The 24166-nt window shown below is 44.1% G+C and overlaps 2 protein-coding genes across 2 annotated transcripts; both read right to left on the reverse strand.

The window, feature by feature from the left end:
* Positions 1 to 4093: 4093 nt before the first annotated feature.
* On the reverse strand, positions 4094 to 10052 carry LOC148841562 (tubulin alpha-1C chain). Its single transcript, XM_088916552.1, has 4 exons — positions 9911 to 10052; positions 5586 to 5808; positions 5335 to 5483; positions 4094 to 5216 (listed from the first exon to the last, which is right to left on the reverse strand). The coding sequence occupies exons 1-4, from the start codon at positions 9911 to 9913 to the stop codon at positions 4242 to 4244; spliced, it is 1350 nt and encodes a 449-aa protein (XP_088772678.1). The 5' UTR covers positions 9914 to 10052; the 3' UTR covers positions 4094 to 4241.
* A 5462-nt stretch (positions 10053 to 15514) lies between these two features.
* LOC148841563 (tubulin alpha-1B chain) lies at positions 15515 to 19738 on the reverse strand. Its single transcript, XM_088916565.1, has 4 exons — positions 19630 to 19738; positions 17612 to 17834; positions 17361 to 17509; positions 15515 to 17242 (listed from the first exon to the last, which is right to left on the reverse strand). The coding sequence occupies exons 1-4, from the start codon at positions 19630 to 19632 to the stop codon at positions 16262 to 16264; spliced, it is 1356 nt and encodes a 451-aa protein (XP_088772691.1). The 5' UTR covers positions 19633 to 19738; the 3' UTR covers positions 15515 to 16261.
* Between the last annotated feature and the right edge of the window lie 4428 nt (positions 19739 to 24166).

Here is a 24166-nt window from a genome sequence, read left to right on the forward strand (position 1 = left end):
GGTATCTAGACAAAGAATCACTAGTGGGATGGTGGCTTGGTAGCCTGTGCCATGGTGAACTGAAGTGAACACAAACCCCGTCCCCATGCTTTGATCGATGATATTGGAACTGCACTTCTCTTGGACTCCCCCAGCACATCTCAACTTTACTGTCAGACCATGGCAACCACAGAACAAATCCTGACCCTACGGTACTCACACAGCCACAGGACAACTCTCACATAGTACGGAAAATCTGAGACATCGTCCCAGTATCACTCATGTCTTGCCTTGAGTTCTACCAGTTTGTCAGATTAAATTCTGAACTAAAATTTTAAACGAGGGAAGATCTTAAAGGTATTATGCATTTGAATTTAAATGTAGACTGCTGTTTCTTTTAAATGACATGTCTTTCATTTGCCTAAGCTGTACTTTTTTTTACATCAAGAACCACAAACGTTTAATTAACTTTAATCCTTCATATTGCTTTTCAAAGAGCAACTGGTAAATTGATATTTGATTTACATGTATTAAAATACCTCCACACATACATGTTTTTTTTTTTTAAATGTAAAGCGTTCGATTTAAGCACTTTGAAAAGCGATTCAAGCTAATGCCAGATCATCGCCTTCTTAACGGAAGTGGCTTTAGGTCAGGTGGCGGGAGTCGTTACATCCGGTTCCCGCCAGAATCACTTTTCACGTCATCTTTCGCTGCAGTTCTGAGGAAACGGTTAGTGCCCTGGCGGAGACGGAGTTTCTACAGGGTGAGGTGTCCTGTGTGGAGAGTCTGCTAAAGTTAGTTTTATCACGATATATATATATGTGTGTGTGTGTGAACAAATTGGAGATTTAAGCTTTCCTTTCATTTGTATTTGTATTGTAGCAGCTATCCCCTCTGGCCACCCTAAAAAAACCCCTCTGGGTTCTTATAAATTGGTGACGATCGCTAGCGCAGGTATCTGCAGCTGACTCGCCAGGAGCGGAGGCGGCGATTTCACTTAATTCGTTACTGTTTTTAAGCAATATGTGTAATGTTGCAAGGGAATGAATGAATATGTATAAATAATGTCCTTGTAAATTATGAGTACGAAACGCGGGCATCATTTGATTTGTAGCTCAGCAAATTCACTTAATTCGTTACTGTCTTTGAACAATATGCGTAATGCTGTAAGGGAATTCATGTACAGTATATGTACTGTATAAATGATGTCCTTGTAAATTATGAGTACGAAACGCGGACATAATTTGATTTGTAGCTCAACAAAGTTTATTATGTTCCATAATTTCACTCCAAATAGTTAAATAAATTGTGAATTGTACGACTTTAGAGATACTGAAGGGTAAGATATCAGTAGCTTGTCCTCAACCGTTGTCATGTCAAACGGGGCGTTTGCGTGAATGGACATTTCCAGAATGTTTTCTCTTCCGGTAATACAGGAAAGCAAGTCAGGGCTTTTAATAACTTGAGTATGACGAAGAAGCAACAACGGGTTTTAATACCCGTCAAAAATTAAGCGCATAAATCCGTACCGTGCGTGAGAGAGCCCACACGAGGGCGCCCTTCAAAGAGCCGCAGGCATTACAGATATTGGGATTACAGTATTTTTACAGATAATGACGCTGGAGCAGCCGCGGCTACAACAACTGCAGCAGAAACTGCAGGGGCCAGTACCGCTGCTACGCGGTTCATAAATCTGTCTTTTTCTTCTTCATCAGACCAAGTTAGTTTACTCAAAAACATTGGTCAGAAGCGCTTGGCACAGTGCATTACATCTCGCCAGCCTGTGGCACAGTCCTTGTAGTGTCAAATGTAGGCAAGACGTCAGGCCATACTGAACAGAGGAGGACTGTAGCTGAATGAAGAAAGAGCCCCAGTGGCCCCTGTGCTTCTACAGGGGTCCCTCCACTTAACACCACAGCCTTTCCAGTTTCTCCCTGACGATGTCTCCCCCAAATCTGCCACCACAGTTTCCTATAGCACGAAAACAAGTGTTGTAAGGCCTGCTGAATGCCTCTGAAAAGTAGCCCATTGCAGCTCTTAGTTAGGGACAGGAGGTTTATCTTTTCAGATACTGTAGTAGTTTATGTGGGAGCAGCCCGGGGCTAATTCCATAGGTCCAGGTGTTCCCTTCAGCAACCCCGTGGAGGAGCCATGTGTCTGAGCAGAGCTGGCAGTGTGAGTGTACAGTAATCCGATGATGGCATGAACACCACCACCTGCTGCGCTCCTGTATAAACAAGTCTTGTAAAGGCGCAGATATTCAGGGTGGAAAAGGGGAAAGGGCTTGTGTGTGTGCGGAAAAGAAAAGCTTGGATATGCTGTCACTGATATGACCCTTTGAACTGCTTAAACCTTGATAAGCAAGAGGTCTGAATGGCTTCTTCTCATCTGCACTCTTCATTACTGCTACATTTGTAGTTAAAGGCATTTTTTGCTTACCACGAGGGTAGGATGATCTCCTGTAAGAGTTACAGGTCCCATGTAACAGGCTGGACACCATTAGATGCACATTAAAACTGGGTGATCTCTATGCTAAGTCTACAGCAGTAAGTTAGTTGCCTGTCATGTTAACCAGGTGATTTTCTGCATAGAATGCAACCCCCTCTAGGCCAGGCTAGTGTGCTAACTTTCATGTTCATTTCTGAGATAGCTTTATCAAGTCTGTATCAACACTGTGTCCTTATCCGAGTGTTCAGTGAAGTCAGTGTCACGCTGTAATGTTTAGAACAGATTAAGTGCTTTGTCTGCTTAGGTGTGTATGAGTAGCCTGTTTTCTAAGCATTACAATAGATACGAAATTCAGCAAAATAATTTCCTGTTAAGACCTCTAATTTTACAAATGAAAGATCATTCTGCCTATGTAGCTGCCTTTGGTAGTTAGAAGCTACTGTGTAGGATACAGAATATGTATTAAAACAAATTTTAATTCGCATAGTATTTACTGCATCTAATCACTTGCAATGTGATTAAAAGTATATTCCCTTTGTAAGACATATCCTAGTGAACAGCAGTGCAAACTGCCAGTAATATTTAAAGAATCATTTTCCGTCTGCATGGGTGCTTGCAGACAAAAAAAGGTCATGTGGATCTGGTGGGTTTGATGCATGTGTAGCAAAGTCACAGTCTAGGTTTTAATCACTTTTTATGCATTGCAGGGCCTAGCATAGAATATCCTTCATCAAAGAACAATAGAAGCAACTGTCTGAGGAAGCAGAGATTTGTCCAGCTGCTGGATTGCTGCCAAGAAGTTTGAAAAAGAGGAGTGACTGGTAAGAAATTTAAATAAATTAAGATGCAGTTGCTTCCGCTTTCACTGAAGGCGAGTTGCCTTTTTTTAAAAAAAAAATATTCGTCTCTAGGGATTATTTCATATTTGAAGGTGTCATTTCGATTAATTCAAAATTGTAGTTTTAGAAATGGTCATTTAGTTTTTCTTCTCCCAGTAAATCCCATTAACATGGATGTATTGCAAGGCACATTTTATATTTTATTTCTTCACTCTGCTCGTATTTAAATGTGCTGTCCCCCTGTTCTTTCCAAATGGAACCATATACACATACCCACTCTTGTCTAACAAAAACAAACAAACAAAAAAACTGGTGCTTAAGCTGTTGGCCTGAAATGTTCATTCCTAATCCAGCATTAAGGACTAGTTTTTAAAACAATGGATCTCTTCTGAATGGGTTTCGTATACCAGGAATTACACAGGGCTCATTTTGAGGAGTCCAGTAAACAAATCAAGTAGTTGTGTGGATCCTATCATGCAAAGCAGGAGCTCTACAAGTGGAAAGTTTGAGACAGGTGCTTCAGTTTTTTTATATATATATATACACACACATACACACAATTGGAATTCAGTTCCTCAGAAATGAATGAGATGTGGTGATTACAAGGGTTGTGGTCCCTGAACAGTGCGTGATTGAAGCGTGTGATAAAACTCGGAAGTTATATGCCTGGACTCCCCCCCCAAGGGGACCTAATGTGTTTGCTTTCTATACCAAAGGTTAAGAAACCTAGACATACTGTTTCACAAAGATTGCCTTTTCTTTTTTAAAAGCCATCATTATTTCTTCTATTAAAGAAAATGGAAACTCAGAATTAGAGGCACATGTTAAATAAGGTTCACATTTATTGCAACAAAGGTGCTCAAAACAGCTTTAAAAGTTTCACAGGGATAGAAAAAAATGAAAGGCTGAAAGTTTAAATTCAGAAGACAGTTTTGGAAGACAGTTTCTGAAAGCCACATTTAGTTGCAAGACTCAATATTCTTCTCCTTCATCCTCTCCCTCTACGCTGTCAGCTCCAACCTCTTCATAATCCTTCTCCAGGGCTGCCATGTCCTCTCTAGCCTCAGAGAACTCACCCTCCTCCATGCCCTCACCCACGTACCAGTGCACGAAGGCGCGCTTGGCGTACATCAGGTCAAACTTGTGGTCCAGGCGGGCCCAGGCCTCGGCAACAGCAGTGGTGTTGCTGAGCATGCACACTGCCCTCTGAACCTTGGCCAGGTCTCCACCAGGCACCACAGTGGGAGGCTGGTAGTTGATGCCAACCTTGAAACCAGTAGGACACCAGTCCACAAACTGGATGGTGCGCTTGGTTTTGATGGTGGCGATGGCTGCGTTGACATCTTTGGGCACCACGTCACCACGGTACAGCAGGCAGCAGGCCATGTACTTGCCGTGACGGGGGTCACATTTCACCATCTGGTTGGCTGGCTCAAAGCAGGCATTGGTGATCTCAGCCACAGTCAACTGCTCATGGTAGGCTTTCTCTGCAGAGATAACAGGGGCATAGGTGGCCAGTGGGAAGTGGATACGAGGGTAGGGCACCAAGTTGGTCTGGAACTCGGTCAGATCAACATTGAGGGCACCATCGAACCGGAGGGAGGCTGTGATAGAGGACACGATCTGGCTGATGAGCCTGTTGAGGTTGGTGTAGGTGGGGCGCTCGATATCGAGGTTCCTGCGGCAGATGTCATAAATGGCCTCGTTGTCGACCATGAAGGCACAGTCGGAGTGCTCCAGGGTGGTGTGGGTGGTCAGGATGGAGTTGTAGGGCTCCACCACAGCTGTGGACACCTGGGGAGCTGGGTAGATGGAGAACTCCAGCTTGGACTTCTTGCCATAGTCGACAGACAGGCGTTCCATCAGCAGAGAGGTGAAACCAGAACCAGTACCACCTCCAAAGCTGTGAAAGACCAGGAAGCCCTGCAGACCTGTGCACTGGTCAGCCTGGAGAGAGAAGATGCATCTGGTTGACTACTGCAGAAGACAGACGTGCTCTCCATTCAATCTTTTTAATTCTTAACACGGGTGGTTTGGGCTGTTCAACATTCATTCAGATACCCACCAGTTTGCGGATCCTGTCCAGCACCAGGTCGATGATCTCTTTGCCAATGGTGTAGTGCCCACGGGCGTAGTTGTTGGCAGCATCCTCCTTGCCAGTGATGAGCTGCTCAGGGTGGAACAGCTGGCGGTAGGTCCCAGTGCGCACCTCATCTGGGGAGAGACGGGTAAAGGGCTGTGAGCTCAGGGGCTCTGGAGCAGGGAGGAAGAGGAACAGCCCTGATCCCCCTCCACTCCACAGCCTGCAGAGCTTACCGATGACTGTGGGCTCCAGGTCTACGAAGACAGCTCTCGGGACGTGCTTGCCCGCTCCGGTCTCGCTGAAGAAGGTGTTGAAGGAGTCGTCGCCGCCTCCGATGGTCTTGTCACTGGGCATCTGGCCATCCGGCTGGATCCCGTGCTCCAGGCAGTAGAGCTCCCAGCAGGCATTGCCAATCTGGACACCAGCCTGGCCGACATGGACAGAGATGCACTCACGCTGTGGAGAGAAAGGAAGAGGACTGTAAAACCCCATGTTTTGACCAAGAATCATTACAACACAGTAAATCAAAGAAGTTAAAATCAAGTGGCTCTATAACTTGGCCTGGGGCAGATTGTTTACATTTCCCTTACACCAAGTCATATTGAGCAGGCCTAACAGAGAACCCTTGCATATTAAAACAAGAATATAGAATGGTTTTAGCCCCTACTGTAGACCCTTTAAGGGTGAAAGGGTAAGTGGAAGATTTTCAGCTTAAACCTTGAAAAGGGGTAACATGTTTAAAAGAAAGCCATATTTTCCTCAGAATGTTTCAGAAATTTACTAAAGAAAGGAAGTGATGCAAGCTCATCTACAAGCCATTATAAACGTCTGGTAATAATAGCGCGTTCTCAAAAGGGAAGAATAGCCTGAAAACAGATGCCGTTTTTCCCCCTGAAAAGTTCCCCAGCTCAGTTCTGTGGAATGTGTGCCGCGTTCCAGCACACAAGGCGAATCAGCGGTTTGTCTGATCAACACCCTTCCTTGTTGAGTTACTTAAAGCATGAGTCATCCTGAACTTTCAGTCTGCTGTACCTACTCACTGGCAGAAGACAGATGAAAGTTCTCAATAATCCTTGTACATATTAACTGGTTTCCTGTTCACCTCCTGCCCTTAAGCTTCTTATTAAATGATTTAAAAAAAAAAGATTACTGTGTAAATTAATTTTTTTTGCTGGAAATTAAATGTAAAATGTTGAGGTTATTGAAGACCGGTTACCCGTTACTGTGTATGGTAAACAGAACAGCTTTCGAAATGTCAATAGGTATAGATAGGAGAAGGAGATAGTGTATCTTTTTTTTTTTTTTTAAGATGTCATCAGAAACTTACTAACCACCCCTTCTTACTCCAGCCCCTGTAAGCTTAATGTCCTTGCCAAGAATTATCTAGATTTGTCCACTGGAAAAAAAAAGGTTCCTTTGACACCAACAGCCAAGAACGCTAACTGAATTCCAATCCGTTTCAATGTCTCTTCTCGTCAGAGTGGTTTTATAAGGCTTCTGTTTAATCCCTTGCAGGAATAAAAGGGAGTTCTTTTGTAACAAATACCAGTTCAAACCAGAAAGCCACACATCACCTGACTGTGCCTGCTAGAGCTCATAAGCAGATCGGAGACAGACCAGGCCTATGTTTCCAAGTTCTACAGAGGGCAAGCACATGACTTCAGCTTTCCGAAAGCAGACCATTCAGATGTCTGGGTCTCTGCAGTAACAAGGGTCTCCTGCGCTTCGCCCTAGCTGAAACATTCATTTAGCTGCAAAGTCACAGGTCCATTCCACCAGCAAAGAAACGGTTACACACTGGGCGGGGGGGGGGGGAACTTCACCATCTCCTTGGCCCGATAAAATGAATGCAGTCGAGTTCTTTTGAATCCATCTTGAGAATTTAATTTGTAAAATAAATCTTAAATCCTGGACATGAAGCTTAACCCCACATATACAGCCACACTGCAGGCCTGGAAGCCCACAGGATCAGTCTACCACCCGTAAGCAAGTTCCCAAAGGAATCTGTTTTTTACACATTGTACAGAAACACTTCTAACGATGCATGACCATCAGCAGGACAGATTTCCAGGGCTGTACACGTCCACACTGACCTCATGGCAACTAATTCCCCACCTCAGAAATGTACATCCCCGGCTCTGATGGCAAGATCATGGCTTTGAGCAGTTTTAATCCCCATTACAATTGCAATGCAAAGTCAGCACATTGCAGGCTCCGACTCTGAACTAGTCTGGCACTGTATGGTTCCCAAGAGCCCGTCTCCCAACACTGATGGGGAATTTAACTTTATGCATTTCCTGGAATGCGCTTAAGGCATCTATGTGATCTGCTCAACCAAGACATCTTTAGTCAAGTTTCCCCAAAATAGATTTAAAAAAAAAAAAAGAGACCAGGTTTTTCTACCTCAAACAGCTTAAGACATCAAGAAGGGGTGACCTGTTCCAGTGAAACTCTTCTCCCACTGCAAAGCCATTTATAACCTAGAGCAGGGGTCTCCAACCCTGCTCCCGTCACTCTTATAGGTCAATCGCCTGTTAAAAAGCAGGGGCACACCTACAGCAGGAGCTTAAAATGTTCAGTTGCAAGTAATATTTCTGTAAAAGGAATACTGGTCCCAGGAGGCTGAAGGACATCTGGATTTTTTATCCAGATTTTAATAACAGTTTTATAACCATGTTTAATTTATTCCAGACCTTTGGAATTTGATTTAAAGGCTCGCCTGCAGGATCTGGTCTCCCCTGGACCAGGGTTCGAGAAGACCCGTTTGATTCCAGATCCCAGTAAGACGGATTTGGGAAACCCTTGTACTGTATACTTAGAATATGAAGTGTTTCTACAAACACTTTACATGGGGACTACATACAATTAAGATATGCTTAAGGATATTGGAGAACTTGGATTTTCCCTTAAAGATCGGCGAGATTAGTCATAGTAAAGAGATGTTGCAGGACACACATTGGAAAGTTTCAGAAAGATTTTATTTTCACGTTTCCTTCTGGATAGGAAGCACCTAACTGAGAAATTTTCCAATCTCTACTGTATTTAATATTAATTGCACTGCTGCAAACGTTTAAAGAGCTCCGAGTGATCGTCAGAAACATGCACTTTCGGTTGTGAAGTGATTAGTTAAATGCTTAGAGGGGAAAAAGTTATTCGGCTAGTTAAATATGAGAAAATAGGAGACTAGTAGTGCCGAGTTGTCTCAAAGGATTGGGAGATCAAGACCGCTGTCGCTCTTTCCCTTATCGACCCGCGCGGACATTTCTAGGATCTTCAGCGGACGTCGTCCACTGGGCTGCGTGACGTCATGACGCTCTGCGCACCCCGCCCGTCCACCGAGCTACCGAAGCGTTTTAACTACTCGGGAGTTAGAGCCGTCCTGGAAAAAAAAATTATACTGCAGCTTGGGGACTTTCTAGCTATACTGTAAAAACAAGACGAAACAAAATTCAGAGGGCAAATGTTAATATTGTCTTTCAGACCTGCGTCTAAATCAGAATGAGCACTCTGTGAGGGTGCGACTAATTTAGCAGAGGGCTGTCGCGGAATATAGGTATTAAACAGTCCGATAAAAGCGCCGACATTGAAAATACTCTGGAACAAGGGAGGGACACAGAGGCGCGGCTACATTCACTGGTCCATCTGCCTTGACTTGTCTAAGGCGGTAACACCGTCGCTCTTTGACGAACTCGGGGACGGGTCCATTGTTAACTGTGCAGTCCCTGCTGCCGCCGCCGCACTCGTGTTAGAAATACAATAGATGCGTCTCTACAAACCGTGGCGTCCCTGCTGCGGGAAAAAAAAACACCTACTATTGATTAATATGCGTATATTTTTAGGAAAATAATTACTCTTTTGAGGGGGGTTCTAATATGTGCCCCTCTCATTCTGGCGTGCGACCGCGCGGACTGACGGGCTCCGGACAACTCGCTCGCACGCGGCTCAGATGCCCCTCGCGCTGCCCGGCCAGGCAGGGGAGGCAGCACGTGCTCAGGACTTCATCAGGGTTTCCAGCCGGACCGGAGACCTACTGCGACACCGCACACCGAGCGGCGCCTTCATTATCAACTGTCACACGGGGGCTCCCCTTGCATAGATGCTCTGGGAGGAAGAGACTCGAGGAGCGCACGGTTCTTTCCAATGCTTCGAAGCTCTGCTCATGTAACGACAAAAATCCACACGAACAGGCTTCGTCCTACTGTAAACTGGCGTTACAATTACAACACGCTTACACAGTGCCGGTTTAAGGTCAGCAATGTAGTGCAGTTTATCTCAACGCGAACTAGCAGCTTATAGAGGGAAGAAAAACCGCCCTCCGGCCGGCAGGTCCAGGAGATGCTGTGACGCAGCAGATTCCTGCAACAAAGCGACGCGTGACACCGAGACACTTTCAAGATACTAATCTCATGATCATCGCTAGAAAACTTAATTATTAACGTATAACCGTCTTAGACGTTTAACACCAGCCGAGCTGGTAAAACCTCCTCCTGTATTCTGGAGAATGGCAACAGTAACAAGGCACAGTCGAGTGGTAATATTCCCCGAGTTCCACACTTACCATTTTTAAGAGCTGCGCTGATGGAGCGTAAGAAAAAGACGAGGAAAGAAAGAAAGTTCTGTCAGTCAACTCTCACACAGGGACCTTTAGGAGTCTATTGTGAGAAGTTTGCTGCGTGCTGCTCATGGGCGCGGCCATTTATAGCGCGGGGCAGGGGGAGGCGGCCATCGCGCGCATCGCCCCGCCTCCCGCTCGCGCTTCCCCGCCCGCCCCGGGGACCAGGGGCCGCCGGGCTGCCGATAGGCCGCTTCAGACGTTCAAATCATAATTCCACGGCCTAGTAAGGAAGCGAGCGAGAAATCTGGGCACTTAGCACCGAGAAGCCGCTCGGCACAAAGAGGGAGAAGTGAAATGACCCGTAAAAGCCAAGCCGTGCCGGCCGGGGGAGGGGTGGAGCTGTGGGCTGGTTTGTACGTGTTTTACTGGTAGGAAAAAAGTGGTGATGGTAATTTCCCCCCTCCAATATAACCGAATGAGGGGGGTTTGTTACACGAAAGTGCGTGATTGGACTGTGATTCCTGAATTTCTTGTCAGCGTCTGTGAAGTAGGTCTCCGTCTCCGTCTCGAATTTCTGCAGGAGTGTCTCGTTTCCTGTGAGCTCATTTCGCCCTCTCGAGAAATGTTATATGTTTGACCTCATTCAGGACAAATACGATTATTATTAATGCATTAGTATTAGTTCTAGTATGATTATTGAGCAAGGCATACATAATATCAACCACAGCAGAAAAAACTAAACCTTGACTGTGACAATGTTATTTGTATTAGGAATGGTTTTAGAAATGGGGTTTCAGTTACACTGGGATTTCTGTGGCCTCTGTCGCTGTTCTCTTACAGAGGGATCCCATTGTGCCCAGGTTTGTGGCTGACGCCTGCAGTTATGACCCGGAAGTGTAAGTGGAGGCAGGTGTTTCTGGGAATACTCCTAGCCTGACTCTTCTACCTCAGGGTGTGGGATTGTGATTCGAGTTGTCCGACAAAACTGCTCTTCTAACCTTAGGCTAAGGCATTCACATATTTATGAGGCAAACAAAATGTATCCCCTGGGAAGAAACAAGAAAGGATTTTGTATCCACATTGTGTTTCTCACATTAATTCTGCACTGAACTGATTATCCTCACACGCAGCCAGATTGTCATGGTTTTCAAACAACACTTTCATGCCCTTTGTGCAGATAGCAGCTTTCTATTGGAGGGTCTCGAGTCAGACCAGGGCCGGCGCTAGGGGATAAATCTGTAGGGGGGCGGTGATATTTCGGTTGAAACGGAGCCGTTGCAACTACCCAAGTGAAATCTCGCAATCATCGCCCCTGATTAGTGCTTCATGATAGAAGATAACGAAGAGCTATCTGGTATTTAACGATGAAGTACAGTTTCACGTTCATCAGCACTTGCGGTTAGTATTCCCCGGAGCGACAAAAGACCACACGCGTTCATTTGTGCAGCTACATCGACGGTAACGAGGTTCTGAATCATTAAGAAATCGTTATAAAACCAACAGAAAGCACAAACTGCTATAACTACAGCCCTTGTTATACAACGATTGTAAGTGTAAGGATAAACTACTGCGAGGAATCGGTCCACCTGAGCAAACAAGATCGTAATGATGTTGACACACAATAACGTATACACCATGTAATATGTGCCGTTCGTGGACGGATAGCTCTCCTGCACATCAAACAGTCCGATGTAGTAACTGTGAATGCGGGGTTAGTGTAGTTATCTGACCATTGACAAAGTACAGCTATTTTTTAGGACGCGAGTTAAGTAAGCGAAAGTGTTCAAAAATCCTTTTGTCCAAAACGGAGGGGGCGGGGCAGTTCTGTTGAGGCGGCGATGCCCCCTTTTGCCCCCCCCGTGGCGCTCGGTCTGAGTCAGACGCTATGAGATGCACAAGGCCAAGCTACTGCATAGTGTGGAGTTTGTGCCTCGTCCATTTTATGCCCCGCGTTATTACCCATGTCAGTGTAGTGCAACGGGGCTGTGGGTTACAGTCATTCTGAAGAAACTGTATGCATGTTGTTCCTCTTGGCTTTCCATTCTGTCTGTGCTCATTTTGTTCAGTGAGAGTGCCTGCTGTCCTCTCTGGTTAGATTGTGCGCCAGTAGCTCCACTGAAAAAGAGCCTCTGGCATGACCTGCTAGACATTTGTGAGAAAGTAGGAGAGGAGACAAGTGAGGGATAGAATAAACTTTTGCAAAAAAAATTTTTAGGGGTTTCTCTTAATCCTGAAATCATGTATTTACACTTCACTCCTGCATTTCACTACCTCCAATTTGCTTTGAGCATTCATCTTATAAATTATTTTCGTGGCAAACAAAAACCTTACAAGATACTGTACAGTAGTGCCATCTTCTCTGGTGGGATTGGTGTATAGTCTTGTTTTCTGTCCCCTGCATTGTAAAGATTCTGAGCTGTGAGCAGTTTGAGAAGATGGGGAAGATTAAGTAAGCGGTTTAGCTACCCTGCCTCTTATCCTTGTAACTGCATCTTGAATTTTGTCGCTGTCTTTGGTTCTTTTACTTTGCCCAATATGTGCATCACACTTGAAGGGCAGGAGTCTGAGTGCTCCAAACACAGACTTCCTCAAGGAGTGGGAGGTTATCGAATTTGCTTGGTCTACAAAATGTAGACTTGCCTCCTGTAGTTTGTTTTGAAATATTTGGTGGTTGTGAAATCAGATAGGCTGTGCTTTTGCTTCAACTTTGGCTGTCCTGTGTAATTTACCGGAAGCCCATCCCGTTTGCCTTTCTCTTGTGCCCCATGACTCTGATGTGCCTCATCAAAGCCATTGGTTTCTATTGTGCTTCTTTATTGCATTGTAAGTGAAATCCTTCTCACTAAATGGTGTGGAAAGCTCTTTCAGAGCACCAGTATCTCATCTTTGTTTTCCATAAAAGAAACAAGCAAAAAGGAAATTCTGCAGGATTGTTTTTTTGCATGCAGGTGGGCAGAGATTGGGGATGTTCATTGTACAGTTCCTCTAACACAATGCTTGTCTCGATTAGGAAAAAGCCAACAACGCAACAGGAATAATTGGAGCAAAGGGTCTTGCTGTATAAGCCCCTGGGTTACAGAAGTGCTGCTTCTCATTTAAGTCAAGCCCAGAAATCATTTAGGTCTCAGCTCCAATTGGGAGCCCAGTTGAAATTGAGAACCTAAGTTCCCTTTTGTGTTTTTTATTGTTGCAGATGTAGGTTTTTTTTTCTCCAATTGAGGTATTTTGATTAATAATGTATCTTGGATAATTAAGCAATGCAAAGGAAGAACTCCCTAACGACAGGCTAGAATAAACATTTTACATGAGAAAAACATATTTTAGGCAGCAGTGTGGAGTAGAGGTCAGGACTCTGGACTCTGGAACAGAGTCACGGGTTCAAATCCCGGGTGGGAATCACTGTTGTTGTACCTTTGAGCAGGATGTAGCACCCTGTTCATTCCAGTGAAATCCCCGCTGTATCACTGTGTCCAGGCTGTCATTAAGGTCGTTCTCAGTTGACTAATGTGCTTTTGTGAACCTCTCCCTTTTCAGGGTTAGGCCTGTTCTCCATTGGAAATGAAAGTTTATATTGATTGACACTGACTGTCCATGTGTTGTGGGTGTTGTGAAGAAACAGTAAGCATGTTCGGGGCAAACTCCTTGTACCTCACAACAGTGCACGAGATGAAATGGGCTGTTGGAGCTGAGCTAAATTAGCTTGCAACGGGATTTGTTATGTCTCAAAGCTGCCCACACCAGGAGCTATACAAATATGGGAGTATAGCCCAACAGCAAGTCTGTAAGAGGCCAGGAGAGACCTACACCAAAGAACTATATAATTGCAAGTGCAAGCTGTTGTCATAAAAACCCAGTAGGTTTCATTTTAAAATAAATTTAACAGACGCTCTATTGTGTAAAAAAAAAGTGCATTTAAAAACAAGGACAAGAAGCGCTTTCCTTGTAGTTTCCAATGACGTTCAGTTCATATTTTACCGTTGAACCTGAACAAATCTATTGGGGTGACTTTGTCAGTGAATCTTGGAGGGTTTTGAATCTCTTCAGTTTTGACAAGATATCAGCCACATCTGAAAAACATCACCCATTGTCACTTACAGGACTTTGCTATACTGTGGAATTTTGTATTTCTGGGAGAGCTGCGCCATCTACTGGTCCTTAACAGACACTTACAGCAGCTGAATTTGACTACAGTATGTGGTTTCCTATTCTAGTACTCATTTTAATATTTTTATGTAATTTTTATTTAACTGAGAAATCAGTTCTAATTTACAGAGACAAGCTGGAGAATACCTGTTTATACAGCAGGACATGTACTGGGACAATGCAAGTGAAGAACCTTGCTGAAGGGCCCAATAGCAGTGTCTAACCTGGCATTTGAAGCCACAACCCTCCAGGCTGAATTCCTAACCGTTCGCCACACTACGGTTCTTACATACTGCATGTAATCAGCCACTCCATTGCTCAGCTTTTGAGGCCTCAGTAAGCAATGAGCAATGCCAAAATTTTAAAAGGATATTTTTGTCCTTTTCAATGAAGCTAGTGAAACTGTATTTCAATAAGGGGGAACTACTGCCTGCAAAGGTACATGTTAAAGTAATTCAGGTGGGTAGCTGCGTCAGCATGCGTAGGCTGCAAAGGAACAAGTAATATTCCATTGCTGAAAAAAAGAAGAAAGAAAACACAACGTTTCGGCCGTGGAGCCTTCTTCAGGTGGCACGAAAGGCTCCACGGCTGAAACGTTGTTTTCTTTCTTCTTTTTTTTCAGCATGGAATAAACATGTTAAAGTATTTTGGTACCACACCACATAAACCCTCTGTGGTAATCCCTGGTGCTGTGTGGATCCAAAAGCCCTTAAGACTCTTGGACTGTAGAATGTTTTTAAAACAAACTAAAAAAAATTCTCACTGTACCTTTTAGTTTTTAACTTGTGATTTTAGAAGGTAACTTTCCTGTGCTTGTTTTATTTTTACTTTTCTTGTATATATTGTTTGCTTGCTGGAATAGGCTTCAGCTTCCCTGTAACCTTATTTTGGATAAAGCTGTGAGAAGGAGGAAGGATGTATATGGTAGATGTATATGGTGTGTTATTTGGTTCAGTACCTCGAGTCTTGAAAAGCACTCAGAAACAGTACAGTACTATCATTCTTCACTTTAGTTTACAGTTCTGCAGTGTTTGGCTTGTTTCCGCTGCAGGTGCTGAACTCACAAGACATTACATATCTCAACAGGAACTAGAATCTCATGGTGCAGTCTTTCTACTGCACCAGTGTGGTTTATTTTCTCAGTTGAGTTCATGGTTTCCCCATTTATCATTTCAATTTGGTGCCTAGCTTTAATTTAGAAAAGAGGTTCTTGATCCCTAGCCTGGGGGCTACAACACCTGCTGGTTTTCATTGCAGCTGAGCTCTTGACCTCAGTGAAGTGACATCGTCACAGTCAGTCACAGATCACGGTCAACTTTGTATTTACAGATTAAACAAGACGCTGTTGCAAGACCCCCCCCTACTCAAAGTTTGGAGATCTGTAGTGTTCCAGGGTTTGTACCATTTGGAAGTGAATGCAAAGTGTTACAGGTTTCTTATCAGAAAAAAAGGAAACCGTTTACTGCCAGAAAATATATTTAACATTGATACTACAGATAAACAATTTGGCAACTTTAAAACCATAGGATGTCCATTTAAATAGAAAGCAGTGTTGTTGCTGAACTGCACTTTTCCCATGAAGTCTGATTTTGGTTAGTAAAGCTAGTTGAGTTAGAACATGACTGGAAAGTTGAAAGTGGTTGTAAAATATTTATGAGACAAGACTGCAGCCTGCAACATGTACGATCTGTCTAGTTGAGTGTAGTAGACTGCACACAATAGGAGTTCATATATGCAGTATACAGAAGCTGCACAATGTTATTTTACGTCTTACAGGTCTTTCACCACAAAATAATGCCTTCCTTATGAAAAGCTCTATAGAAATTGAATTAAGCAGGTTACATCACTCAGACATGACTCTGTTCTCTACTTTTAGCATTAATGCTAGTAGTTCATACAAAAGGAAAATGTTCTCACTAAAGTTGTTTTATGTAAAGAATTTTACCCTTTCCAAAGAGTTTTTTCAAGTCAGCTTTATTGCATGTGATGAGCAAAGACCACACATCATACTTATACATATATAAAAGTCACAGACTTTGCAATTTCAGACTGACATCATTCCCTCATCCGAATTAGCTAGCAAACACTTATTTGCCTGATACATAAATAAAACTATAATTCCACATTAACCAAAGGAAAAAAACCTGACAGAAAGAGGCTGACATGAAAGTACTCCATTACTTTCTTGTCATTAATATTCCATTAGTATTTTCAGTACTCCTCTCCTTCCTCCTCCCCCTCTCCCTCAATGGAGTCAACGCCCACCTCTTCATAATCCTTCTCCAGGGCTGCCATGTCCTCTCTGGCCTCAGAGAACTCGCCCTCCTCCATGCCCTCACCCACGTACCAGTGCACGAAGGCGCGCTTGGCGTACATCAGGTCAAACTTGTGGTCCAGGCGGGCCCAGGCCTCGGCGATGGCGGTGGTGTTGCTCAGCATGCACACTGCCCTCTGAACCTTGGCCAGGTCTCCACCAGGCACCACAGTGGGAGGCTGGTAGTTGATGCCAACCTTGAAACCAGTGGGGCACCAGTCCACAAATTGGATGGAGCGCTTGGTCTTGATGGTGGCAATGGCAGCATTGACATCTTTGGGCACCACGTCACCACGGTACAGCAGGCAGCAGGCCATGTATTTGCCGTGACGGGGGTCACATTTCACCATCTGGTTGGCCGGCTCAAAGCAGGCATTGGTGATCTCAGCCACAGAAAGCTGCTCATGGTAGGCTTTCTCTGCAGAGATAACAGGGGCGTAGGTGGCCAGTGGGAAGTGGATACGAGGGTAGGGCACCAAGTTGGTCTGGAACTCGGTCAGATCAACATTGAGGGCACCATCGAACCGGAGGGAGGCTGTGATAGAGGACACGATCTGGCTGATGAGCCTGTTGAGGTTGGTGTAGGTGGGGCGCTCAATATCGAGGTTCCTGCGACAGATGTCATAAATGGCCTCGTTGTCGACCATGAAGGCACAGTCGGAGTGCTCCAGGGTGGTGTGGGTGGTCAGGATGGAGTTGTAGGGCTCCACCACAGCTGTGGACACCTGGGGAGCTGGGTAGATGGAGAACTCCAGCTTGGACTTCTTGCCATAGTCGACAGACAGGCGTTCCATCAGCAGAGAGGTGAAACCAGAACCGGTACCACCTCCAAAGCTGTGGAAGACCAGGAAGCCCTGCAGACCTGTGCACTGGTCAGCCTGGAGAGAGAAGATACATCTGGTTGACTACTGCAGAAGACAAACGTGCTCTCCACTCAATCTTCTCAACTCTTAACACGGGTGGTTTGGGTTGTTCAACATTCATTCAGATACCCACCAGTTTGCGGATCCTGTCCAGCACCAGGTCGATGATCTCTTTGCCGATGGTGTAGTGCCCACGGGCGTAGTTGTTGGCAGCATCCTCCTTGCCAGTGATGAGCTGCTCAGGGTGGAACAGCTGGCGGTAGGTCCCAGTGCGCACCTCATCTGGGGAGAGACGGGTGAAAGGCTTTGAGCTCAGGGGCTCTGGAGCAGGGAGGAAGAGGAACAGCCCTGATCCCCCTCCACTCCACAGCCTGCAGAGCTTACCAATGACTGTGGGCTCCAGGTCTACAAAGACAGCTCTCGGGACGTGCTTGCCCGCTCCGGTCTCGCTGAAGAAGGTGTTGAAGGAGTCGTCGCCACCTCCGATGGTCTTGTCACTGGGCATCTGGCCATCCGGCTGGATCCCGTGCTCCAGGCAGTAGAGCTCCCAGCAGGCATTGCCAATCTGGACACCAGCCTGGCCGACATGGATGGAGATGCACTCACGCTGTGGAGAGAAAGGAAAGATTACAGTGATTTCAAGCATGATAGATTTCAATTGTAAATTGGTTTACATTTAAACCAAAGCTACGCATGGCTCTGCTGTCTTGGCTGGAGTTTTGGGATAAGAAAGGAATGTAAGTTTACTTCTTATAAAATACATAGTCTTCCTGCCCTCCTAAAACAGAAATTGAACCTTGAGAGCTTATAATATAAAGCTGGTCTTCCTCTTTCTTTAAGCAAATCTGTTGAACCAATTCAATTAATCAGGCCATAATGTGCAATTATATCAGCTGAAAAATAAATTGGGCATGGGAAGCAGTGTACACTGAGCACAAAATTTGAATAATTGTTTTCAAACTAGTTAATTTTCACATATGTCTATTTTAAGTTATTGTAGAGGTTGCTTTATTTAGACAAATCAAGACTGGTTCTTTTAAATCCTTTCAAGATCTGTATTCTCCTGTGTCATTGGGAGACCTATTGCTCAGGTACATATTTATGAGCCAGTGGTCCCTGCTGCTGTACCTCAAATTGTACAAGTACAGTACTTTTGGATGCAGGACAGTATGTTGTCTGGTGGGTTCCCACTGTTACAATAATTCAGTACAGGCCTTCTTTTTTCCTATTCCAATGAAAAAGAAGGACCATTATCATGGTCAGACTCCCAGAATCCATGTCGTCTAGAAAGACTGCTGCTCCAGAAACTAGCTCACTTCCTTTTGCGTGACGTATTTCCGTTCAGCAGCTCTATGCCGAGACAAACGGTTTCACTCATCGTGTTGTCACGTATTCTCTTGACATACCACGCCATCGTTTTAGCGGTTCCACTGCATACTTAAACTAAGCATGCTTCCCTTTTGGCTAAGAAGCCTTTTAATCAAAGATGAAGTTCGCCGACTTCATTTGAACCCCTTAATGCAAAAATGACTTTTCATTGATTTTAATCAAACGGTTTCATCCTACATATACAATATTTCGCTTCCATTTTGAGGAGAGACGTTATTAGCAACATTGAAGCTTTCAAGTTGTGTAGGGCAGGTGCAGTGAACAAATGTACATAATTTATCTAGTTAATTCATATAGTGTTAAATTTAGACAAGACGTGGTCACTACATTTAGGTGTATTCCCATTCCCAGAGTTACTATTACACTTTATAACATAACCTTTTAAAACCTATAACGCGGATGCAGTTGCAGTTATTACAGTGTAAAGGTCAGATAAGACTGTAATCCCGCCTGTCAGGGCGCGAAGTGACGTCACTTTGAGCGTTTAAAACAGCCAATGGCAAAGCGCCCGTGGGTCTCTCGTGCCGCTCGGATCCCTGCGCGGTATTGGGGAACCGGGCCAACGGGCTGTGCGGTGAGCGATCGTGTGCGGCACAAGGAAGAGAGCTGCGCGTACCACACACTCGAGCGCCCTTCATCTACCGCGCAAAAGCAGAGTCCGTTTCCCTCTGTACGGCTAGAATTTCACATTTCTGCAGACGGGACAAAGTCAAACGTAAAGCCCCACTCAGACGTCATAAGACCGCAGGCTCAGTACAGATGTGCAATTTAGAAAACACCACCCCCTTAAATTTAGCTACATCGGTACCCTGAAACCAATTACAAAGCTCGCCTTCTGTGTGTGCAATTTTCACCATCGCCCTGGGCAGCTCCATCAGCGCCATAAAAATTAATCAAGGATGAAAACGTGTACAGTTCCTGAAGCGATCAGTCGTCTGCATGAGAAAAGGAATACAGCGCGATGAGATATTATCTGAGGAAAAGGTATCGGAAGGAGACTTGATGTTACTTACCATGATGTCGTCTTTACCGGGGAGAAAGCGTGGAGAAAATGGCACAAAAAAGAATTACGCCACTCGCTGTGACAATTAAGAGTCAGTGCAAGTAAGTAGCGCAGAGCGCCTGGCGTCCTGCGAATTTATAGGTAGTTCTGAATATATTAATATATTATTATAATTAAGAGGCGTCGGACCCAATCGCAGCAAAGAGACTCCGGAATGCTTCCCTTCAGCTGGCTTGGGCGGGACCACAAGCCGCTTTGATGAATAAATTACCTCGGGTGGGGGGGAGAACTGTATGATGCAATCTAGCAGTGGGGGGGGGTATTTCTAAATAACAGATTAAAAGTGCTTGTTTTAATGTGAAGATCGGAACTGGGGATGGGTCGGTCGCTGCGAACACTTTGTCATGTGGTTATATTCCTTTTCCCTGACGTTACAATAAAGAGATGTCCTGTGTGGATGGCTGCGGTGTCTCTGAACAATAGGTTACACAAAGCGTGGAGGAGCCCTGGGTGGAAACCGGGCATCTTCAAATAGCGGTGAGCAAGATTGAAAAACACGGGACCGTTTTCAGAGGTTTATTTCACCTAGGTTGCTTGTGCGTGTAGGATTTTTCACACACCGCTGAGAAGATGCGCATCTTGTTTTTGTGAGACGCCCCCTCTTCACCCTTACTGCAGGAGGAAAAATCCGCAGTGGTCTGCGAAGCAAGGCGTGGCCGTGCCGCAGTCACGGGGTGCCTAATGTGCCCCCTGAGGAATTGCGGGCTGCGAGTTCCCTTCCTTTTTTTTTAGATGGGGAGCGAACTCGTATCTATTAAAATTAGATTAAGGTATTTCGGAATCATTTTCTAGATATCTCATGCGTTCCAGACGAAGAGAAGGATCACCAAATACCAGGTCCTGCTGTTGGTGTGTCCTCTGTGTTTGCTGGGTATTGCCATAAGGAGTTGTTCATTTTAATTTTGCAAATAATAAATAATAATTACAATTGTCGTTTTTATGAATCTTTGTGACTTGTAGTCTGTAGGTTGCTCTTTCTTCACAATAGGTTATGGCTTAAAAACAGCACCTCTTATACACATGCTACAAATTAATGAGCCTTTAAAAAAGGAAACAACATAGCCAGTCACGAAATTTTACAACCTTCTTCATGCCTTTATACACTGAAGAATTCTGAATCTTAAGCACCTCTGCAGGCTTGTTTGTTACTTACTTCAGCTAATGGCAGCTGAGGCTGTGTAGCAACTAATTTAGATTAGATAAGGGCATTTGCTGAGCATGTAAAAAATTTAGCTTGCAGGGCACCTGAAAGAGAACAGTAAAGTTACTGCATCCATAAGATTGGATGTTCAAAGAGAATATTGATAATGTACAGGATACTGTAAAACTGCATTACTTTTGAAGATCCTAATGGCAACATGAAATTCATAACATGATTATTGCAGTGTTGGGATGATGGGAATACAGTTTATTTATATCCAACTAGATGCAAAAATACACTTTTATTTATTGCTTGTAAGCTTTTTGATGGATGGTAGTCTATCGTTAATTAAGTGCACAGCTGAAGGAGAAGATCCTCTGTCACAATCCTCTGTGAAGACAAACTGCAGATTGTGGCTCATCTGTTCGCTGTCATGGTGCCGCAGCCTTGAGGAGGAATGGGATGCCGACATCGCGGCTCGTGTGCAGCTGCTGAGCCTGTTGTCAGCAAGCACTGAAATAGTGAGACAGCTGGGAAACACACAGAAAGCACTGAAACACAGAAACCCCACTGGGGCATCTGCACACGGCAATTCCACCTCACTCAGTCCCTGCTCTTCAGAAAGGAGCATTTAAAGGTGGCAGCAAGGATTTAGGGAGGCAGGGCTTTCTGTCCAGACTGTACATCCTGTTTACTCTGTCAAAATACAAACAGTCCTGTCAAGTTTGGGAGCTAAAATGATGCTTGATGCTTTGCTAAAACCGCTGGCAAGAAGCATCATGGCGCAGTGCATGATCTACTGCAGTGGCTCTGTGGCTAAGGATCTGTGGCTGTGGCTGGAAGGTTGCCGGTTCCTATCCCGCCGCCGGAAGAGGAATCCTACTCTGTTGGGCCCCTGAACAAGGCCCTTCACCCCAGCTGCTCCAGGGGTGCCGTATAAATGGCCGACCCTGCGCTCTGACCCCAAGCTTCTCTCTCTCTGTCTGTGTGTCTCATGGAGAGCAAGCTGGGGTATGCTAAAAGACAAATTCCTAATGCAAGAAATTGTATATGACCAATAAAGTTATCTTTTTTGGATGTCCAACAAAAGGCAGCAAAATTTCCGAAACAATCTTTAAGCGCAAAAAGCCCTTCTTCACCTAATTCATCCTTTGATAGGTTTGCAGGTTTTTTTTTTAATTGTTGAGTTACCTTCCAAGAACAAATGCAAGCAAGTTTACTTTAGTTCTCTAGCCAAAAGTGTTGAAAATCGCAAGGAGTTGGCAGGGCTTGATGGTCTCAGTGGGCTGTACTTTTAAATTCAGGTTCCACAAGCTTTCTCCTCAGTTTTCTTCAATATAACATTTGTTTTTATAAGCCATCGTTTCATACAGATACATTAGTTCAGATGATGCACACGTTTTTTAAAAAAGGAACCACAAACTGGTCATCACTTCAAAGTGCTTTCAGAAAGACTAAAATGAAATGATTTAATGAAGGCCAAGAAGATCAAACCTGCTTTAAAAGTCTTTCGATGGAAGTCGGGATTCTGGGAGGATTATGGGGATTTGCAGTTTGGTTCATAGCTTGCCAAGATGTGTCCATGTGCCTGATTTTTCTGTTGTTGTGTGTGCTTGTGAAGCACTGTACCAGAGAACTGCCTGCATTCTCTTTTTAGAAGAAGCTGCTATTTAATGCAAAGCTTTCCTGCAGTTTGGACACACTGACCCTCAATGTCCTCTAGCTTTGCCTCAGAGACTAGCACGGCATCCCATTTAAAAAGACACATTAACAGCTGCTGTGGAGAAGGTGACTTATAGACTCAATTCACTTAATTTGATTGGCCTGGTATTTATTTCACAATATACGGTGATCATTTCTGAAAGAGTTTAGATTTAATAAACGTGGATTTATATTCAGTGCTTCTAAAGGTGAGCAGTCCTTCTCCTTTGCATACCTGAACTCTTGGACTTGGAGATCACCTCACTAGCAAAAATTGATTTTTCATTGGCAATTAACCATAAAGCACCTGAATTGTAAATTTAGCATCCATGTATTAAATAGATTTTTGACAACAACAATGATCCTAACACTTACATAGCCCTTTTGTGGACACTCCACAAGACAGAAACCTACCAGATGTATCTAAATTATGAACAACATTCAAGTTATTTCAGTGACTGTCCGGGAAGGCGCTTTGGATTGTAGACATCCAAAACCACATGGCAGATAAGGACTGAACCTCTCAACTGCTGGGCAAACACACTCATCTTTGATAAAGAAATCAACTGGGTGGTGTCAGGGGAACCTCTGGCTCAAACCTGAACTTCTTGGGTTTCAAGAAAAGACACATGAGATGACGATCATGGAAACAATTCAATAACATATATTCACTTCAGCTGATTTCTGTACACTTCAGAATGTATAATTGGCATTCGAATTGGCATTAATTTGCTTGTACTTTGTTTTATCCACAAATCACACGGTTAACAGACATGGCACTGGTAATGACAGCTAGCCCCCAGAGGGAGCAAATGAACACAAAGGTGCATCTAACTTCTTTACAGCTGTTGTAAAGAGAAACACCAGGTGCATGCGCTAGCACCGTGTCAATGGCTGTGCCGATTTACATATAGAAGCATTAATGATAGAAGACGCAAACCAGCTTAATACTTTTAAACTAAAGTCTGAAAAGGAAAAGGTAAATATTTTATTTTAAAAATCCTGAAAGGAAGAGAGATGGCCAAAACAATCTCTTTTCCATTCAGTATGGAATAAACCTTTACCTGTTCCTTTTGCAGCCTACACATGCTGACACTGCTACATATTTGAACTTCATAAAAGACTGAATTTTAGAACTTTGGTAACATTTAACACTTGTCTGTATGAACGTGTAGAGTTTGTATTCGACCTACATTAAAAAAATGCACTTATGTTCAACTTATAGTTTGCAGGGAGACATGATGCTTGATGGATTAAGCAGGGGGCGCTGTGGTACAGAAGGCACATTGTGAGCAAAATGCCGGCCGTGTGCTCCATCCAGTATTAGACACCCCAGAAAGAATAGTCATCACTAGGTTTACTTTTCCCATACATATCTATTTGTTGCTTTAAATGAACAAATAGCCAATTCTACTGCAAAAAACTTCTGATTTTATAAAAGGTGTTGAACAGGCATATGCATCATTTAACATACTGACTTTAGTGCATATTGCTACAGGAATTGCAATCAAGTTTAAATAAACTTGACTATTTAGAAATACTGCATGGAAGATGCCATTTGTTTTCCAAACATTTTAATAACATGGAAAATGTTTCTTTCGTGTGATTTGTTTTTAAACCATCATAAAGACAAAGGACACACCAA

This window comes from Atractosteus spatula, chromosome 1, assembly GCF_055471065.1.
Source record: "Atractosteus spatula isolate fAtrSpa1 chromosome 1, fAtrSpa1.hap1, whole genome shotgun sequence".
Classification (NCBI taxonomy): domain Eukaryota; kingdom Metazoa; phylum Chordata; class Actinopteri; order Semionotiformes; family Lepisosteidae; genus Atractosteus; species Atractosteus spatula.